This window comes from Dipodomys merriami, unplaced genomic scaffold (assembly GCF_024711535.1).
Source record: "Dipodomys merriami isolate MVZ:Mamm:240054 unplaced genomic scaffold, mDipMer1.0.p SCAF_20, whole genome shotgun sequence".
Lineage (NCBI taxonomy): Eukaryota > Metazoa > Chordata > Mammalia > Rodentia > Heteromyidae > Dipodomys > Dipodomys merriami.
In genome coordinates, this window is record NW_027203382.1 from 4,837,846 (window position 1) to 4,857,341 (window position 19,496).

A 19,496-nucleotide genomic window follows, 5' to 3' on the forward strand; every position below is an offset into this window, starting at 1 on the left:
TATTATCTCTAATATCAAAAATAATATAAAACATTTGATTCTGCTTGTACTGAAAGAATCATATTGATATTCCAACTTTTTAAGTTTAATGCACTACTGTCAAATATGAATTTTGACACACATAATTGTAATGTTCCTGTGAGATGTGAATATATGTGTACACAAATCACTATGTTCACATGTGCAAATATATGCTAATACGTTTATATGTAGTTGTATTAGTGCATTGCATACATGTAACATAATATATAATGTATAACTACATTTTTACAATGAAAAGCATACCTATAAGTTATCTCCATTTTAATAATTAGAATGAAATGTCCTCAAACCTAATAATGCTCTGTTAACAATTTGTTTTACTTGTATATCTCAGAAACTCTTGCCTTCAGTAATCTGTTAATTTATTTAACAAGTATGCTTATTCTTGCTGTGTAAAATGATCCAGTAGGTAAGAACCTATAGTTTGTGTGTAAACAAATTTAGTATTTGCATATCTCCAAAAAGCCCCCAAAGCACATACTAAGCTATAAAATAACTTTCAGTTCTTCACACATGTTATTTCTTCTTTGCATTGTGACAGACTTTCCCCACCACATACCTATCACATTCCCCAGATGGCTTAGACATCATCACTGGCAGAACATGAATAATATTTTAGGTCGAACAGATGTAAGCAATTTGTAGATTTTTCCCTTCTGAACCATCTTTGTTTTGATGAATCAACTGGAAATTGAAACTTAAGTCAAACTTCTGTTTGTAAAAGAGCAATGTTTTCCCAGATTGGACTATATAGTCAGCTCTGAAGTATAGACAAGAGACAGAATATGAAAACTGGCCTGAGTATTTTACAACAACACCAGCAAATCACTATTTAGTAGTATGATGCCCTCCTTCTTTCTTTAGTCTATATAACTACATTTGTAAAATTGTTTTACAACCAAACCAGGTAGTCTGTTTACTTCAAGCATATTGTTCAGAAAAACTAGATCACTAGCAACATCAAATGTACTGCTGTAATGGTAAGAGGAAAAGAAATGAATGTTTGTGGTAAGAATGCAGTCTGCTTTATGTAATTGTGCAAATTATAAAGACTTTTTAATTAAAAACTTGACTCATGTTAAGACTTTCTGGAAATCCAAGGTAAAGAAAGCCTTCTAAGCCAGGCACCAGTGGCTCAACCTGTAATTCTAGCTACTCAGAAAGCTGAGGTCTGAGGATCAAGATTCAAAGGCAGTCCAAGCAGAAACATTTCTGAGATTTTTTTAAAATTTGTCACAGGGCTTGAACTCAGGGCCTGAATACTGTCCCTGATCTCTTTTGCTCAGTCTATCCCCTGTTAATTGAAGACAAGGATCTTATGGGCTTTTCTGCCTGGGCTGGCTTCAAACCATGATCCTCAGATCTCAGCCTCCTGAGTAGCTAGGAATACAGGCATGGGTAATTGGCACCCTGCTCCTGAGTTCTTAACTCTGATTAACCATCAAAAATCGAGAAGTGGAGACATAAAAAACACAGACAAGGGGAGAGCCAATGCAACAGTGATGTACACAAGACAATATGTTGAAAATGATCTGTACAACTTAGGGGGTGGGAGGTTAAAAGGGAAGGAAATAGGAGAAAAATATGGGAAGGGGTAGCAAGTTTGACAAGAAATGTACTTATTACCTTACTTTTGTAACTACAACCCCTCTGTAATCACCTGAGAATAAAAAAGAATACAAAATATTTGCTTAATGTCAATTTCATAGTTACAAAATAATATGTAACTACATAATTATACAATGATGTCTCATTTGTAAATAACATAATTTTTGTTTACAATAGCCAATTGCTAAGGCTAACCGGCCATTTTCAGGATTTCACTGCTTGAAATTAATCTAAAAATTCTTCTTGCAATGGAAATAGCAAGTGTTCTACAGTATTATGAGCTTGCTTGTGTTTATCTGTTTATTTTTTAACTGAAATTTGTTTGAACTTAGCCATCCTACCTGGATATCCACCTGAGCCACGATCTACCTACTTTAGGGTTTGCATAGTTGCTGGGATCACAGGCAAGTGATCCCCTCCATGGGGATAGACTCTTGGCTTTTCTGGTCAGTCTAGCTTAGAACCATGATCCTCTGGATCTCAGTCACCCAGTTAGTTAGGGTTACAAGCCAATGATTTCTCAACTTCCTTAAATTAATTCTTATAAGATCAATCTTATTATCATATATATTTGATATATAATACATGTATATGAAGTATATTATGTATGATATATATGTATGTATATTAAATGTAATATATTTATATATGATATATGTCATAACTATGCTGCAGAAATATTTAATAACCAACAGAGGTATGATCAAATATGGTCATCATTTCATGTCCTATTTCCATGTTCATTACTTCATTTTGACACCATTGGTTTAGGATGCTTAATAGTAATGGAATAAATTATAATTAGGTAGATTCATATTCTGTCTTGTCAGTTTTTCTAGCTCTTCCCTCTTTTGAAAATATGCAATTTCCTGTCCCTCTTTAATAGTAATTGGAGTTTCAAAGTAAGGGAAATAATATGACTTGAATACAATTACAATTGTGTTTATTACACTACTTCTACTTCCATTCTCCTAAATACAGGCTTCTTCTCAGTAAGAAAATCACAGCTGCAGCTGGTGGCTAATGATGTTATTTTCCCAACCCTTCATATCTGTGGCCACCACTGAAGTATAATTTCTGGCTTAATTAACAAACAGAATAAGAAGACTTACTTTGGCTCCTTCTTCCTTCTTAGGTTCTATGCATGAATTTTGTTTAATAATATAAGCAAGTCTCTGTGTCCCTTATTTAACTGCAGTAAACAATAAGTCAAAAATTAACAGACATTTTTCCCCTATATATCTTTAAAATGAAGGATCATCTGGCAAGGCCCACAAAATTTTCCCACAAAGAAGGTCCCCAAAATTTTAAAGTCATTTGGGTTTCTTCACTAGAGAATTAGTTTGAAATATTATATTGTACTAGTAAATTGAAAGACTCCAGAGTTACTTTACTAGTTTCACCACTGGTGATTCAATGTAAGACTATATATGTATATATAACTTAATCTTCATATTTAAGTGGAATTTATTCTCAAGTAGTCATTACACTTTTCCTGAAACTCTATATTCTGTAGATATATCTCTTTCTGCATTTATGTGTACTTTTTTGCTTTATGGAATTTTAAACAAGACATTTGAGTCAGCATATAAACTGTTACTTGAATATACTAACAGACAGATGGTGAAAAATTTTGCTCACCAACTTTGTAAACTTACTCCCTCACAACCTTTGTCTTCAGATTTTTTTCCTAAGAACCAATCACCAAACAAATAATTTGAGATGCTTTGTTATGCAAATATTCCTTTTGAACAATAACAACAACAAAAAGCCATTTCAATCACATTTTCATTTTCAAGATTTTTTCGTTTCACCCTTTTTAAGTTTATTGTTATGAAGACTAACTAATTATACCCATCAACTTATATTCTTATTTAAAAAGCCTAAGGGGGGAAAATATGACTCTCCTGCTGAATTTCTATTCTATCAGTGGAGCTAGAAGAAAGTACCTTATGAGACAAATGTCTTCCACAGTGTATTTTTGTCAGTTCATGATTGCTATATTGAACTGAGTTCATAGTCAAGATGGATATATTGTTATCATTTTCCCCTTTCAAAACATATCAAGTTCAAAAAGTAACTTGGTCTTTGTTTTCATTTGTTTTGTTTAATTTTGCCAGATGATTATTCAAGCTTTAGTTGTAGAACATAGACAAAAAATATTATCATTATTGTTATTATTAAGGTATGTGCAGGGGCATTACTATTTCCCACAAGTCTGGTAATGAGTTCATTACTTTTTGGACAATGTCACCTTTCCTCATTCTTTCTTAATTTTCCACTCCCATCTCTTTCCACACATTGAATAGTTCCTTTTCAACAGAGTGTCTGTTGAGTACCACTGATGCATTTGTCCACCCTGTCCCACCATTCTTTGCCCTCCTTACCCACCAAAAGACTGATACACAAATAAGACAAAAAATTAAGAAACAAACAGGACAAAACTTGTTTTTTAACATTTTAAAACAAAACCAAGAGCCAATCTAAAACTAACCAGACATTATATAAATATGCCTTTGCATTGTGATTGAAATTTATAACATAAAACCAATATAATCTATTTTTTTTTACTTAAGCCGGTGACTACTCAGGAGGCTGAGATCTCAGGATCATGGTTCAAAGCCACTTCTGGCAGGAAAGTCCATGAGACTCTTATCTTCAGTAAACCTCTAGAAAACCAGAAGTGGTACTGTGGCTTAAGTGGTAGAGCACTTGCCTTGAGCTAAAGAGCACAAGGACAGAGCCTATGCCCAGAGTAAATAATATATAAATATATTATTATATAAAAATAATTTACTTAAGTGTCATTTAGTATTCTATACAGCAACACCACTTAACATTAATTTACAAATTAGGAACCTGAGACAAAATATTTGAAAGACAGCCACATCTCAAAAGGTGAAAAATTCAGTACTCATACTGTAATAGGTGACTTTATTCTAAGACCCTGAATTTTTCTATATAATGAAATCACCCAGTTATTTCCAGTTCTCATTTAAAAATTATTTATAAGATATATATGTTTGTATGTATGTATTTATAATTTATACAAATAGATACATTGATGATTGTAGCTGTATAATCTCCATTATAAACCTTCAGAGTTTACTGCAGAGTTTCTTTGAGGATAAAATTCACAATTATGCAATTCTTTAGTGTTGAAAACAATTTAATAATATTTCTTTCCTCTTAATAGCATCACTGGCTTACAATTCATATATTTGAATATTTAAATTGAATACTTTTTAGGCTTATTGATAAAGCTGATTAATCACCATCATAATCCTTGTAGAATACTTCACCCCAAAAGAAAGATATTCTCCTGTTTCTTGAGCCTTCATCTTGGCTACCAATAGTTATTTTTTTTGTCTGAATGGACTAGTCTTTTCTAGATATTTCATATAATTGGAACATCTTTTACAAGTCTCCTCCTTTGCTATTTATGCACTTCCTTTTAATTATCATGAGAAACCTGATTTTAGGGATATATCCCACTATACTTGTTCATTGCATTAGATAAAATATGAGTTACTTTTACATTGAGGTCATTGGTAATCACAACAATTTAAGTATTTATGTGCAAGATTTTGTAGAAATAGAATTTTTAAATTCCCTAGAGTCTTGTTAAGGAAAAAAACAACTTAAAGACAGAATTTATTCTGTATCATTTTCATTAGGGAAGAAATGATCTCAAGTATAACTGAACTCTTTTTGAGTATACCTGGACAAGCAAGAACTCTTAGCCAAATTGCAGATTGAGGCATGAAAAGTTACTAAGAAAAGCATTAAGGATAAGGGGATTAATGCTAAGCAGGCCTATTAGACATGTTCTTAAAGACAGGTTAAAAACTAAGACATGAAAGGGCTTGATTCCATATCAGGTGTGATTTCTCAGCAAAGGTGGACAATTCACATTATAATGATGAAGCAAGGTATCTTTTAAAACTGCACTAGGCAAGGATGAACAAAGAAGGCCAGTACTGAGGCTTAGTTGAAAAGGGGACTCACAGGAGTCAAACAGAAGTTTGGCCAGAGATTTTTTTTCTAATTACTTATCCAGGAATGTGATTTTTTTCATTTTATAATAGCTTAATAATTAACCTTCTGAAAAAAACGTATTTAGAGTATTTCCAAAGAGGCTTAACAATTTCAATTTTCCATGTGCAATTGATTAAAAATTAATATTCTAGCTACTCTAGTTGATGTAGAATTGGATTTCATTGTGGTATTGATCCCTCATGACCGATGGCGTTGAATGTATTTTATGTACACGATAGCTATTTGTACATCTTTTCTTGAAAAGATATCAGTCCTTATTCCTTTTTCTAAATTGGAGAGAACTTTTTACTTAGTGGTAAGACTGTGCCAAATATGCAGCAATTGTCTGAATAGGTAGTCTGTTCAACATCTGATGTTTAAAGGCAAAAATAAAAACAGAAGGTCAGAATTATGTCTAATTTTAACTACCTTTGTCAAATGCTATTCACATAGCTCTGATAATCCTGGTATCACAGGATTTTATTTAGATGGTTAGGAGTACTTGAAATTATGAGAGTGAGAGAGAATTACTATAGTAAGCAGTTACGGTTCACTAATAACACATGAGATAATTTGTAAAATCAACACAAAATAAGTTTACCTAGGATTTTTTTTGGCCACTGTATCTAAAGTCAACCTGATATAATACATAACTACATAGAAAGAAAAAGTTGATATTCTGACTGAAGGAAGATACAAATAGCATACATTTTTGCTAGATACGACACAGAGATCAAACTACAGAATTATTATTCAAATTTCTTCTGAACATAAACTACAAGACTACAGTAACTTCCCAATTCCTTTTCCTTTCTGTAACTGCTGTATGCCTCTAATGAGCTTAGCTATAAAGTTTTATAAAACACTGTATTATATGAAGGACCATTGCAGATTTTTTTGACTTTCTGTACATTTTCTTACTACAGAGCTCTGTATATAAAGGGCACAATGAAAAGTATATTGACATGTGATCTCTAGAGATTACAAATTTATGATTTCATTTTAATGACAATTCACAATGTTTGTAAGAAGTATTTCCTCATGGAAATTCTTACCCTTTGATATCATGAGTTCACCTTTGGCCTTTGAAATGTGGTCAATTACATACTGAAACCAAAATCATCTTCTGACTTAGAACACTTCTGAGAGTGTGCATTAGGAAAATTGAGTCCAGTATGAAAGTGCCAAAAAGCTTTATGCATAGACCACACCACTAGTTAAAATCACTAATTACTGTAAGATTATAGAACTTATTTTTCAACCCTGTCCTCTCTGTTGTAAAATGAAAGCTCTAGAGAAGCTGAGGAACCTATGGCCTTGTTAGTTAAAATCAAAATACTTGCACAGCAAGGCAGAGTTAAACTTTTTTTTTTGTCGGTTGTGGGGGCTGAACTCTGGGCCTGGGCACTGTCCCTCAGCTCTTCAGCTCAAAGCTAGGGCCCTACCACTTGAGCCATAGCACCACTTCCAGCTATTTTCTGCTTATGTGGCGCTGAGGAATCAAACACAGAGCCTCATGCATGCAACGTAAGCACTCTACCACTGAGCCAACTTCCCAGCCCCAGTGTTAATCTTAAATTAAGGTTTTGTCACCTATATCCTCCAAGACCTTAATCATGTGATTACATTTTTCCCAAACCCAGGCCTCAGTATCCTCTACTGTGGAAGGAAGGAAGGAAGGATCACCAAAGACAAAAATTAACTTCAGTAATTAGCTTAATTATGTGTGTATAAATGATCATAATATATTGTAAGTAAAATGATGTGGAGACTCAGAGGAGGCAACTTTTCATGTATGTCTGTGTTCTTGTTTATATGTCACATGTCAGAATTTTTTTCCCATTATATCATTACATCTTCAAATCACCTACAGATTCATGGATTATACCCTGATTTTCCCCCCAAAAAATTTAAGTATATGTAAGCTGGATTACTTGATAAATTAAATATATTGCTGTTTTCTTGCTTTTATTTTTTGTTTTTATTTTTTTAATCTTTTCTTGTAAAGATACTGTACAGAGGGGTTACAGTTATATGTGTAAGGTAATGAGTACATTTCCTATTGAGCATTGTTACCTCCTCCTTCTATCCCTTCCCTCCCCACCTCCCCAACTCCTTCCCTTTACCACCCTCCAAAGTTGTTAAGTTCATTTTCAACATAGTGTTTTGTATACCTCATTGTTACAAGGGGTCAGCCTGTGTCCTTGTTTCAGCATTTTGTTATTTCCCTTCCCCTCCCCAAATTAGAAAATTGTATATACAAGATGCAGGGCACTGGAATCAAATACACTGAAAACAGGGGTTATACCATGGGGGGAGAACATACAAAAGAATAAAAAAAATCACATAGTACTTTAAAAACAACAACAACAAACACAAAAGAAAAACCTGTTGTGTCTATATTTTGGGGTTCATTTCACTTAGCATCATCTTATAGGGTCATATATTCATAGCTTTTGACCTTTTCTGTTTCTCTGGTAAGATTATCCTAGACATATACTAATTATTGCAAATAAGGGAAACCAGGAGACTTATGTTTCTTTGGGTCTGGCTTACTTTTACTTCACTTAATATAATTTTTTCCAAGTCTTTCCATTTCCTAACAAGCGGGGTTGTGTCATTCTTTCTGATGGAGGCATCAAATTCCATTGTGTGTGTGTGTGTGTGTGTGTGTGTGTGTGTGTGTGTGTGTGTGTGTGTGTGTACCACTTCTTCTTGATCCATTCATCTACTGAGGGACATCTGGGTTAGTTCCATATCTTAGCTATGGTGAATAATGCTGCGATAAACATAATTGTGCTAAATTTTAAACCATCTTATAAAAAATATAATTTTAAGGTAAATTAGCACCTATTGTACTGAATTTCAGTGTAGAAGTTTCATTATCTTAATAAATGATATTTTAAATTGAGTTTTATTAATTCAGATTTTAAAACAAGTCAGTATTCTAACTTTGAATTAAGTCATCATAAAAGTTTTAATTTCTTCATGTCAGCCTTTATGTAGCTAGGTAGTTTTAAGTATGACTCTTGAACTTGTATTCACTAGTGTGGCTTACAATATTATTATATATCTAATTGGATATAGTAACAGAGTTTGAAAAGAGTATTTATCCTTGTCTTTTACAGATGTGGAATTTGTTTCACATCTTGAATCTTGATCATTCCAATCTGCCTATAAAATTTGAGCACATCATTAAACTCACAGTACTTCTTTCCAACAATATTCCTTTAGGCTTCTGTGATTTTCGTACTCATAGATTGTTATTACTGTGAACTTAGTTAAGACCTTTTTAAATTTTTTTCACCTTATCTATTACATTTCTCTGTTGTTAAGATCTACTTTTCCAGTGATGCATTTTGAAACTTTGTCAGATAAGTAATTTATTTTATTGTTTCTCCAAACATGTTTTGACAAGTGAATAGTTTTTTACTTTGTAATAATTTGAAGTTTAGAAATCCAAACATCATAAGATTTACTTTTTCTTGTGAAGATAAACTAATCTGCATAGATTAACATATATGGTATAAGAAAACAAAAAAACTGTTGAAGTTCTCTACTATTTTTAAATAAGGTGCTCTATGCCCCAAGCATTGGAACCAGTCATGAATTTTTTTTAAAAAATTATTTTTATTTTTTGTGAACATACTGTACAGAGGGGTTACAATTACATGGGCAAGATAGTGAGTACATTTCTTATCAAACATTGCAGCCTCCTCCTTTATTTACCCTTCACATCCCTTCCCAGTCCCCCCCCCACCCCCTCCACCCAATTCCCCCCTCCCCACCAAAGTTGTAAAGTTCGTTTTCGACATGACAACTTGTACTTCTCATAGTTGCAACTGGTCCATCTGTATCCTTAAATGACTTCTTTTTCCCCATCTCCTCCACAAATTATACCGACATCAAATATAGTGAAAGCAGTGGTTATACTGTGGGGGAGGGACATACAAAGCAACAAAGAAATAATCTTATAAATGCATTAGAAACAAGTGCATGAAAGAAAAAAAACATTTAAATACATATCTAAGGGTTCATTTTCCTAACATCACATTATCTGACCTTCTCTGCTTGACTCATACATATACTAGATATTGCAAATAAGGGAAACCATGGGACCTATGTTTCTTTGGGCTTGGCTTACTTCACTTAATATAATTTTTTCCAAGTCCTTCCATTTCCTAACAAATGGGGCAATGTCATTCTTTCTGATGGAGGCATAGAATTCCATTGTGTATATATACCACATTTTCTTGATCCATTCATCTACTGAGGGGCACCTGGGTTGGTTCCATATCTTAGCTATGGTAAATAATGCTGCAATAAACATAATTGTGCTGGTAGCTTTAGTGTGGTCTTGTTTGTAAACATTTGGGTAAATGCCCAAAAGTGGGATTGCTGGGTCATAGGGGAGCTCTATGTGAAGTCTTTTCAGGAACCTCTATACTGCTTTCCAAAGTGGTTGAACACGTTTACACTCAAACCAACAATGAAGTAAGGTTCCCTTCTGTCCACATCCCCTCCAGCATCTGTTGTTGTTAGAGTTCTTGATTATAGCCATTCTAACTGGGGTGAGGTGGTATCTCAGTGTTGTTTTGATTTGTATTTCTTTTATGGCTAGGGAGCAGTCATGAATTTTGAATGTAGTACCTCAGTAACAACTGTGGATCAAAAAGGTTGACTGATAACACATCTCTGCTTTGAATTGTTGAAGTAAATTATTTTCACCTTCAGCTTATCTTTATAACATTGTAGTTAATTTGTGTTCCATATAGAAATCACTTGGGTCTTTGTATGTATCTAAATACAGTTACTTGTACTTTCCAAATTAGAAGTTAAAATTTATTTATTGATAAGACTTGGAATCCCTGAGAAATAATAAAACTATATTATTTTAGACTACTGATGTTTTACTCACTTTAGAAAAAAATCAATGTAATTTTCATACTGCTATATTTCCCAATCATTGTTATTTTCCCATAAAATATTCCTTATGATTTTAATTTCAATTTGGCAAACCCACCATAGAAGTTTATAAATAAATGTAATTTTATTCACCAGTTTCACCTTCTGACATTTATAACTACAGATAATACAAAACTTTCCTATAGTAATCTGTTCATGGTAATAGCACTTGCTTTCTTAGAACACAGAAAATTTCAGGCTACATCAATCTCAGGTCTTCAAATGGAGACTAACTACGTTTCTGAATAGATTCACCTTGTGTGTTTCTTTCATGAGTTGAACTATGTACAAAATTTAGTTTTTACTCAGTTTGGGTACCTATGGGTTATGAGAAAGATTTTTAGGTGTTTTTTTTAAATCCGAAAATCCCTTACAAATGTTCTTTACAACAAAAATCAATACATTTTACATAGCTTATAATATTTACCCTATGCTATCCAACACATGAGAGCAAGTAGAAATGGGATTGGGTCAAATTGTGGCATATAAGTGTTCATTGGTAGATTGCTCATCTAGCACACAGAAAGCCCTGGGCTCCATCCCCAACACCACAAAAGAAAAAATAAAAAGGAAGAAGAGAACAGAAGTGTCAGGCCAATTATCATTAGAATAAAAAAATTAGAAAGGAGAAATAGGGAATCGCAGTGGAGTGTTCTTGGGGTGGAAGTGTCTGGAGAGGTTTATGGTACATCTAGAAGCAATTGAAGAAAAGTAGCATTTCAAGTTTGTTTTGTTCATATTCAGTATTCAAAATATACCTTGTTTTCTTTTGAAAGTCTTCATTTTTCAAAAATACAAAGAAGAAAGAATACTGTTTAATTCAAAAGCACATTCATTAACTAGAGCAATGCGTAGTAATACAATTTTTTTCTTTCAATTTTAAGATATGTGTTACCTCAAATTGAAGTCAATAGTGAAGACAAACAGAAAGAACTCCATTAACTATACTTTCAATAGGACAGCTTGTGAAGTAAAGGGAAATAGACACTCTTCCCCTTTTAGCTATTTTCATATTAGCTCATTGTTTTAAAGGCAATGAATATGTCAAGAAGTAATGGAAAACCCCTTTTCAGTAGAAGTGATGATTTATTTAAGAGTTTTCATATTTTTGAGGCCAAAAGACTTGGGCAACAATGGTAGATTTAACATTTTGAATTATCTTATTTTTTTTTAATTAACTACTATGAAATTCTTAAAAGCATTGGAATACATAGCAACATGTATTTCAGTATTATATTGTATAGATGATATATGACTTATCAATTATCCTACAGTGTATGTTAAAAATCTTTATTTTATCTTTAAATAGTTGTAAAATGAGTTGACATATTCAACAAAGTAACATATGAATACAATAAATTGAATTTTTGTCACTTAACCGAGCAACTTATTAATACAATATAGCTTGATCAATGTCACCCTTTCAATATTATTAGTGTTTGTTTGTTTGTTTTTCACTTGTGGAAGTAATACTTTTAACTTCCTTAGTTATCTAGTTGTCCTGAGTATTTAATCCAGGGCCTGGAATATGCTAAACTATTGTTCTACCTCTTGGCCACTTTCACAGCTCATCAGTTTGGTTTTGGTGTAGGTTCACATTAATTTTATCTCTGCTCATCTCAGACTCAGAATAGTTCTACTTCGGTTTCCTGAGTAGCTGTGATTGCAGATGTGTGCCACCAAAATATGGTTTTTAATATTTTTAATATAGTTTGAATTTTCAACTTAGGGATTCAAAAAATCTCATCTGACATAATGAAAGCAGGTATTTATTTATTTGAAATTTTAATTCAAATGTTAGGTATTCTGAAAATATGTAGGTATAATTTCAAATTAATGTTTCCTATAAGGATTATTTAATTCCAACCTGTTTGATATCACCTCTTGTATTCATAGTTAATCCATTCTGAGAAGATTCTATTCTGTATATTATAAAATATGTGTTGATAATCCATCTTGATCCTGATATTCAAAACAATACTTACCTTCATTTGAGTCCCCTGGTGATTTATATCTTATAAATAAACAGACATGAAGGATGAGGATAGCTTCAAAACACAAAACTTTCTAAATGCTTAAAATTTAATTTTTTAGTAATCATTTAACATATTTGGTCACAAGATACATTTAAAATTTCCACATTACATGTTTGATATGTTGTCCATTTTATGTCACTCTAAACTCCTCTGATCTTTTGTTTTTTGTTTTTGTTTTCTCCTAGTTACTGGCTGACAAATAAAGTTCCCATCAAACGGCCAAGCACAGGCCTCCTCATGTATACACTTGCTACAAGATTCTGTGACGAAATTCATCTATATGGATTCTGGCCATTCCCTAAAGATTTGAATGGAAAAGCTGTCAAATACCATTACTATGATGACTTAAAATATAGGTACTTTTCCAATGCAAGTCCTCACAGGATGCCATTAGAATTCAAAACATTAAACGTGCTGCATAATCGAGGAGCTCTAAAACTGACAACAGGAAAGTGTATGAAGCAATAAAGCACAGTTCAAAACACACACACACACACACACACACACACACACACACACACACACACAAGACACCACATACACTTCTTTACGAAAGATGATTCTGAAGATTTGAAAACAGGATCCAAAGTAAGACTTGCTTTCAATATTTACCTGTTCACTGAAAAAATTGATAAGGAAATTCATGTGAAATCCATGACCAGCTGATGAAATACCTGCTAAGTGCTCTAACAATTCAATATTTTGACTTCATGGGTCCTAGTAAGTGCCACTTCCACTAAGAATACAGTCTGAATGTATAATCAGTAGTGTTTACAAGATCCAACAATGCACTCATCATTAAGCAACAAAGCAAATATGTTCATCACTGTCTGGCTGCCACTGCAATGCGGAGCACATCAAACGAGGAACCCACGAATGAACACAGCTCAGTCCTTGAGAAGTTAGATCGCCCTTGTCAACAGAAATCTTGATGAAAACAGTTTGAGCAGTGAAGTCCATCAGATCAAACCACTCAAGTAAATGCCTTCAGTCGGGACTCTGAGTCTGATCATGTGTTTTGTGTTCTTATTTATGTTTTGATTGTTTTCTTGTAATCAAAACTCCTTTGGTTTGGGTATTGGGTGCTTAGAAATCCTTTTCTGAGATATAGAAATGGAAAATATATAAGAATGAGAAAAATAAAAATCAAATATTTTCTAAATTTCTTACATTTTTTAAAAAAGAGCAATCACACCAATTTAAAAATTTTTATTTTGCAAAGCTCTAAACCTCCACATTACTTTCCAATGGTGTAAGAAGGTACCAACCAAAGTGAATCATCCCATTCTAAAGTGAACCATTCTAAAGGAGACATGTCACATGTTCTCCGAGATGGGAAATTTAGCAGAAATTGCACTTTTGGTACCAAAGATTATATTCATATTTCTACACAGCAAACCACTCTTCTTTCATGAACATATTATTATACTGTAAAATTGACTCTAAGTATTTTAAAATTTCCAAACTCAAGCTTTGTTTTTATGTTATGCCTTTTACATTTCACAAAAAAATATGTGGAAGCAGTTTGCCCTTTAGAATAATATTTGATTGATATATCTGAAATGTGACCTCTAGTTCTTCGATACCTCTCTGGTCATCACAGTCTTTATATCATTGTTAAATTTCTTAGTATAGAAATAACACGAGTATTGTTTAATATTGAGATGATTAATTTTAAGAAGCTTGCAATGGAACTGTGTGTCAGTATTTTGCACTTAAAATGAATTAAGTTGACTAATATTTTTCAGTTAAATTTAGTCATATTAATACTGAATGTGTGATACTGAACATGGTATTATTCATAAAGGGTTTTAAAATAACAATGAATAACAGACTTGACCAATACTCCAGTTTTCTGGTAACTTCTACTGGTAGGTGATTCTGATGGTAATAACCTCTTTTGAAAGCAGAAGCACTGAATTCTCACTTCCACTTTGTCCTGAAACAACTAGCATGACTTCTTGTTTCTTGGGGAAGGCAATTTGAGGAAAGAAATAGCATGAAGGATATGTGCTGTGTTTCTTAGGGAGAAAAATATGATAAATGAATAAAGAGCATGATATATTCATGTATGTATGCATATATCATGTTATTATCATGAGAAAAGATATTCACAGTAATATGCTTATTAATATTTTTAATGATACATGGTATTATTTTTTAAAGTATAGAATGTTGGGATACAGAAGAGTATATTTTCTGAGAATTCATGTGTCTCTAAAAATGCAAAACAGAATGCATCAGGGGAAACTAGTAGCTAAAATACTACAACTTAATATAAATTTTAAATATAAATATCTACAAGTTTTAAAGATTAAGTTGAAAAGTCTGATTTGCTTAAAACAATGTACAATAAGTACTTTATGGAATCTGAGATCGGAGTATTTGCTTATAATAAAATGTTCCTATAGCCGTTAGCATGAATTAAAAAAAAAGTAATCTAGAAATTGTACATTTGTACAGGTAAAAATCCAACTGGACGCTCATTAATAGTATGTCCTTAAAAGCAGCAGCCAGACACCTTGCCATTTTTAGTGCATTTTCAAACAAGTGTATTTAAGTAATTTTAAGGCTACAGCAAACACATGTCTGCCATTCACTGTTCTGTGTGTTGATGCTTGTCTCATAGACACATTGGGTAGTGCCTTTCAACTTCTTCACCTTGATTTGTTACCCTAGGCTTTGTGTTCTGCAAATATTTGCCCAGATCAGAAAATGCTCAGCATAAAAAAGGGCTTGAGATTTGGCAGAAACTACTTTTGTTCATCTCAGGGAACTTTCAGTACTCAAGAATGAATTCAATTAAAGGAATTTAATGCTCAAAGAAGACAAACTGTACAGGACCATTTCATTCAATAATATATACATTTTCATCTGCTCCTTTCCCCTTCTCCCTCCCCCACATTGTCTACTGGAGCCTTCTTATATGAAAATGGCAAGGAGGTTATTGAAGACTAAGATCAAGAAGAAAAAAAGGGTTGAGATTTAACTGACAGGTGTGTAAGTGATCAGAAAAAAATCAAAATTTACATATATACATATATTATACTTAAGATATCTAGGAGTTGATCTCTTGATAGTATCATATTTCACAGCTTTAATGTTTTATTAATTTTCTATGATTTAACCCTGTCCCTGGCAATGCTCAGGCAGCTGACTGATATATTCCTGGTTTTTAGGTTGTTACTGTGTTGATGATGTGAGTAGGCCAAGGAAACATTTCCATGTTCTATAACTAGAATTAAGTTGTTGAAATAAAAAATGAGTCAGGATCAGATTTTCTGGGCAAACTTAATGATTTAGCTTACAGGACCAATGAGACCACTGGGGAAATTTTCCTGCCTGAAAGAAGATGCTGAGCATTCCCATGTCTTCATGTGCTGTGTATCATATGAATTGTAAATCAATTGTTAATGGAATTTCTACATATATGCTTATAGAAGTGATTTATTTAAAAAAAGAAGCTGGGGTAATGTAAATACCAATTAGTTTCAAATCTACTTCAAAGAAAAGGTTAATTTATTTCTGAGCCAGCTAGTTGTGCTGCATAGAATGTGGATCTGATTCATAAAAGCGTTGTCTTCATGTGGTTATTGTAAGGACTATAATTGTGGAAGGGGTGTGGGGAAAATTATGTATAGTTAGTTGTTATCGCTACAATTTTTGGACGTTCCCCGTCAAATAGTATCAATATACCAATGTCTTAAAAATTGAGTGAGGTCATTGTTTGTATTTAATAAAAGATAACTCAAATAAATCCCACCTAGAAATAGATATTTTATTATATGTGCTATAAATATACCTATGTAGTACAAATAGACTCGTGTGATGCATATATATACAATGTTATATATGTGTATTTGTCCGTACACACCAAGTCTGTAATATGTGCACACTAGGTTTGTGTTATGTGAACATCTTCAGGGTCTGAACTGAGAATAACTCTGGAGATAAGTAAGGCCACTTTAGAAAAAAAGAAGTTCTTTTGAGACTTCATTTATTAACCTGCTAAGGGAAATCCACTTTATAACTGAAATTCTATGTTGTCTATGCCTAGAGTTACAGTAAGAGACTACTGGGTCTAACTCCCTCAAAATCAAAACAAATAATAGAAAAGGAAAATGGCAAAGGAATAAAAAGTCATCAGCTGGCAACATTACTTCAATAGCAATTTTCGGATTGTGTTTTCCATCGAAGTAGCGCCTTTTACTAAATACTGTTTTGTTGTGTAGGCAAAAGCACAAGTGTTTGTTTCAAATGTATATAGCAGGAAAAAAAGAGTTTACAGAGATAGAATTGCTGCACAGGATAATTGCTACTGAGTATTTCTTATGTCATTTGTGAAATTAAATGAGGTTATTTTTTTTCCTGTTGGATTTATTCTGTTCAACACTGTTTCCCTATTGTTTGTGTATAGCAGTGGGTATAATTGACTATTTGTAAAATTATAAAATAAATTAAAACCTTTGTTTCTTTTTCAATTTTTCTCTTACTTTTAATATCCAAGCCTTTGATTTCATTCTATATGTCAACATTACACCATTAGTTTTAACAATCCTTCATCCTTGCACTTACTTTAGTGTATTTATGGGGAGATAAGCCATGTCAATAGCTCCACGAACATCAAAAAATCCTTAACATTTTCCCCATGGTTTATTGAAAAATGGAGTATTCTGCAAGAGACAGTCATTTCTATGTAACTTATACTCCTGCTGACTAAAGTGACTGAGTTACTTCACCTTCAATAGCTGGAGGACACGAGGGGTAACATTTACGCTTTCATGTTCTAGGACAGCATATTAACTTGTGATTTCTTCTTCAAATTGCTGCTGCCTACACTTTGCCTGGGAAATATCTGAAAGACTAGCAACTTCAGTCTTCTTCCATGGCTTTCCATAACTTTTGAATCTATACTTGCAGACCCTGCACTGCACTGGGTTTGTTGTTATTGTTGTTTGTTTGTTTTTGAGACTATTTTAACTGTGATTGCATGCGGCTACATTCTACATTAAACCTTTAGGAAACATTTTTTTGGAAACAATACTAACAATGGTTCATGAACACAGATGTTATTTATGTAGGTGTCATTACACTTACTTTCAAAGATTCATAAAGCATGTCTATTCTGGGAATTTGATCAGATCTCATTATACAGAACTCTACCAGCTAATGTTACAGAACTTATAAGATTTGAGCACGACATTTGGTGACCTTTGATGACTTTAGTATCAGGTTTCTTAAATAACTTATTTCTATATAAAATATTGCTTCAAATATTTATTCTTTTTGTATGCAGATGTGTTCAATGCTGAAATAATGGGCACATTTCTCTTTGGAGAATGATTTATAAAATAATAAACTTATCCTCACACATTTCTAACATGCTCTCAGGAATTAAAAAGACACTGCGATATATATTACAAATTCTGAAAATAAGACATTTATATAAGTTTTTTTCCTAACAAATCATGTCCAGAATTGTTCCCTTAATATGCTTTTATAAAAACAAACCATTTTATAATAATATTTTGTATAATTAAAAACTGGACATAATTTTTTTCATTTACATTAAAATATAAGTGCAAAACCAACAACATACTTTGTAATATAATACTAAAATTTTATTATTCCTATATTTCTTTATACTATACATTGCATCATTAAAAGGCAGATATTGATAGGAGCTAGCGGCTCCCATTCAGAATCCTAACTACTCGGAAGGCTAAGACCCAGGAATCATAGTTCAAAGTCAGCCTGGGAAGAAAAGTCTGTTAGACTCCATTTCAAGAAAATCAGCAAGAAAACTTCAAGGCTTCAAGTGTGACAAAAATTCTTGACTGCCAACTAAATAAGTGGTGCTAGCAAAAGGTTATGAGTTCAAAGGTCAGTACTGCCAACATAAATGATCTGTAATAGATATTAAAGTGGATTATTCGCTTTCTTAAAGATGCCACAGATAGTTGATTGATTTTTAATGTTTTTAAGAATATTTGATCATTTTTGGTTACTGAATCAAACTAATATGAATTGCTAGTACTTAAGGCTGTTGGTGTAAAATAGAATGAATATATGCTCATAGTAACCCCCAAATGTTATATACCCAATTCATGTATCTTATGTTGTTAATATGTAAACTGGCTATAATCTGAGCCAAATAGAGTCTAGCTATTTTACGTACATCAATTGATTTAATTGTAATTACAGATCCATGAGCTAAATACTGCAATATTCTAATTTTACAAGTAAGATTATGGAAGAGGTTAAAGGATATGAACCTGACCCACTGACAGAAAATTTGCATTCCTCCCTGTCCTCCTCTGGAAGGACAAACTCTATCATTACTTTATGAACATATATTGGAAGTACATGTGAGTAAATAAAAAGAATAATTCAAAGAATATAGAATTTAAGCTTTAGTTATGTCCAGAAGCTCCTACCTCAAAGCTGCATTATTACCTCTATTAATGTAAACAACCACCTTCTAAGTCAGTGTCTCTTCCCTGTATGTGTGAAAAAAACTGCCAGTTTCAGCCTGCAAACACATGGGTGTTTATGTCTGTGTGTATGTGTGTGGGGGAGGTGTCTGTGAAATGAGTCTAGGGAAACTATATATATATATATATATGATATATGATTGATCATATATATAGATATATCATATATATAGATATATCACATGATGCTATCTTACATATATATGTATTAAGGATTGTAAGTGGGAGCCACCAGCTACCATATATTCTTGCTCTTACATACCTATATTTATATATACATGTAAACATATATATATGCATGTGTATATACATA

At 32.7% G+C, this 19,496-nt stretch overlaps 1 protein-coding gene across 2 annotated transcripts in view; it reads left to right on the forward strand.

Annotated features, from left to right (window-relative positions):
* The window catches only part of St8sia4 (ST8 alpha-N-acetyl-neuraminide alpha-2,8-sialyltransferase 4), a 93,063-nt gene extending 75,893 nt beyond the window's left edge, over positions 1 to 17,170 (forward strand). For both annotated transcript variants that reach the window (XM_070031016.1, XM_070031017.1), the window contains one exon: positions 12,875 to 17,170. In XM_070031016.1, coding sequence (XP_069887117.1) covers positions 12,875 to 13,157 — 283 coding nt within the window. In that variant the 3' untranslated portion in view covers positions 13,158 to 17,170. The remainder of the gene's footprint in view (positions 1 to 12,874) is intronic.
* The last annotated feature ends 2,326 nt before the right edge of the window (positions 17,171 to 19,496 follow it).